Source organism: Pinus tabuliformis, chromosome 9 (assembly GCF_031772625.1).
Source record: "Pinus tabuliformis cultivar Carrire ecotype Pingquan chromosome 9, CPIR1, whole genome shotgun sequence".
In the NCBI taxonomy this organism is placed as follows: Eukaryota; Viridiplantae; Streptophyta; class Pinopsida; order Pinales; family Pinaceae; genus Pinus; species Pinus tabuliformis.
In genome coordinates, this window is record NC_142307.1 from 1765467617 (window position 1) to 1765470049 (window position 2433).

The window sequence follows — 2433 nt, forward strand, 5'->3', positions numbered from 1 at the left end:
GGACGAAAGAATGATAGAGCCAAAAAGGGAGAGAGCAGGGCATGGAATGGGACAGGGGAGGGCCATGAAATCAATGAATTCATCCAAGTTGAGGGGGGGCACATGACATGAATGGAGCATGAGAGCGAAATACTAAGAGATCATGAGGTGGATGCAGAGCGAGAGAGTTGGATGGTTCAAGGGTGCTATCATTGATGTTGAACTGAGGGTATTGAAGGTGCAAGGACGCCACTTATTGCTTGTAGTCGTATCTGAATTTAATATTTCTACTATAAAGACGGCGCTATAGTTATGCGACCTAAATTTAGAAAAATATAATTAATTATATATTTTTAAAATGCTTAATTTACAAAAATATTATCCATATTTAGTTTAAATATTAAAATATTAATATTATTTAAATATTTTAGTGATTGATTTTAAAGCAAAGGTGACCCCAATTCAAAACTCCATGGAAACACCTAAAATCCATACATTTTTTTTTATAATATAAATAAAATAGATAATAAATTTATCTTTTCTAAATAGAACTGTATATATCATAAACACACATTTACGCTTTACATGAGATCAATAAGTCTATGTATAACCCTCTAACTCCTGCTTCCAGTATTCGTCGGTAAGGTGAAGCTATGGTGAATTGAATGAGTTGGAGCGCTCGGCACAAGTCCATTGGCAATGGCTCTAGCTTCCAATCAAATGTGATGGTGATGCAGTTTCAAAGAACCTGAATGTGAAAGCCCATTTATCCACAATCTCAATCAAATCAAAGACTAACCGGAGATACAAAGAAAAACTGTATTAAATCTAACAGACTAATTGGGCATAGAAAGAAAAATTGAGAAAAAGAAATGGAAGAGGAGATAATCAGAGACGACGATAATGGATCCCAAAAGAAAACGACCACAATTCCAGAAGTCGAGGTTAGCCTATACGTGAGAGGAGAAGGACCCATCCATGTATTCAAAACCCCGCTTGGTGGGTGGGATCAGGATAGGCTTGATCTGCAGCAGATCATGGACGACTATGGCCTCAAGGACCTCTATGCCTATAGTGCCAGGTCAGGACGAGGCCTGCGTCTCAGGTTAAATCCCAGGAATGGCCTCTCCATGCTGCCTTACACGGGAAATCTGGTTTGCCTCGACGGGGAGCCCAAGGTATGTATTTGTTCACAGTTTTCAATGGATGAAATATTTAGTATGCATAGCCCCCTGCTTTTGTAGGGTTCAGGTGAGTTTAATGAATGACTTCTCACCTCTTATTTCACGGCTCTTTATTAAAATCCTCATAAAACCATATTGTTGATTTTTGCTGGGTTTAGGGTTAGTTTAATTAATTCCCTTTAATCTTTTGGTTGCAGGACTCATGGTTAAAACCAATTTCAAAAATATTGATGTTGCTGGCTCTGGTGACATTTTTGTTGGTCATAATATTGAGAGAACCTCCTCAGTGGGTCCACAAGCTCAAGTTTATTGGTGGAGGTTCGATACCTTGGACTGTTACTATCATTGTTATTGTGAGTTCACGTGTCAGAAAGAAATTCATGAATCTCCTAAGGAGCTATGGATTGTGGTGATGTTACAGAATTTCATTTCAAGCCACTGATTTCTAGTTTCAGAGTTTATATTCCCTCGTAATTTGTGGGAGTGCACCTTTAACCTCTGGACGTAATGAAATAAGTTCTGATTTAGGGTTCCTTCTTTAGATTGATGATTAAATGGCATCTTTGCTTGGATTTTGCTTGGATTGGTGTCACCAAGCACAGTATGATGCCGTACGGGTTTTTTCATTTTTTTGCCCTCCGAATCAGACTACCAATCTTCAGTGTACAGACACGCAGTCTGTATCTGATATGAGGTTGGTTATGGCAATTTCTCAATCAATGCATAAAATGGTATTTTGGGTTGTATTTGCCCCTTTATGCGGGTGAACTTTTACCGTGAATTTTCTATATTTTTATCATGTTCCTCTTTATGTTTGATTGTTCGTAGAAAATCCATGAAATTCTGCAACTGAGCAATCTGAAAATTAGTTTCTTTTCATTAAGACACAAAATTTCTCTATTTGTTTGCAGTGGAATAGGAACAAAAATAAACACAGTCACACAATGACAAAAGCACAATATTTTCCAAGAAACCTAGTTGGGAAAACCCTCTACTTGTTTGAGAATTTTGATTGATAGAATTTTGAGCAATAAATCCCTTACCATAAAACCTTGTTTCAATAGAAAAACAGCCATGTTCTCTCTGCTGGTCCTAAGCGGAAACACCTTGCAAGAACCCTGATCCTGCTTCCCTAATTCCTTGCACAAACTCCAAGGCAATTCTCCTTTATCAACTGTGCACAGGTTTCTCCTTAGTACGCCCTTCCCATGCACAAGCTTCAACACACAAACTAGTGCTCTCTATTGCCTTGTCTCACCAAGTCGTGTTC

The 2433-nt window shown here is 38.2% G+C and overlaps 1 protein-coding gene across 1 annotated transcript; it reads left to right on the top strand.

The window, feature by feature from the left end:
- The first annotated feature begins 559 nt into the window (after nucleotides 1–559).
- Nucleotides 560–1974, top strand: LOC149155846 (WD repeat protein). Its single transcript, XM_089446049.1, has 2 exons — nucleotides 560–1157; nucleotides 1361–1974. The coding sequence occupies exons 1-2, from the start codon at nucleotides 852–854 to the stop codon at nucleotides 1574–1576; spliced, it is 522 nt and encodes a 173-aa protein (XP_089302175.1). The 5' UTR covers nucleotides 560–851; the 3' UTR covers nucleotides 1577–1974.
- Nucleotides 1975–2433: the final 459 nt, after the last annotated feature.

Coding starts and splice junctions, on each gene's coding strand:
- LOC149155846 (XM_089446049.1), top strand. CDS start 852: ATGGAAGAGGAGATAATCAGAGACGACGATAATGGATCCCAAAAGAAA. Junction 1,158..1,360: donor GCCTCGACGGGGAGCCCAAG/GTATGTATTTGT, acceptor TTTTGGTTGCAG/GACTCATGGTTAAAACCAAT.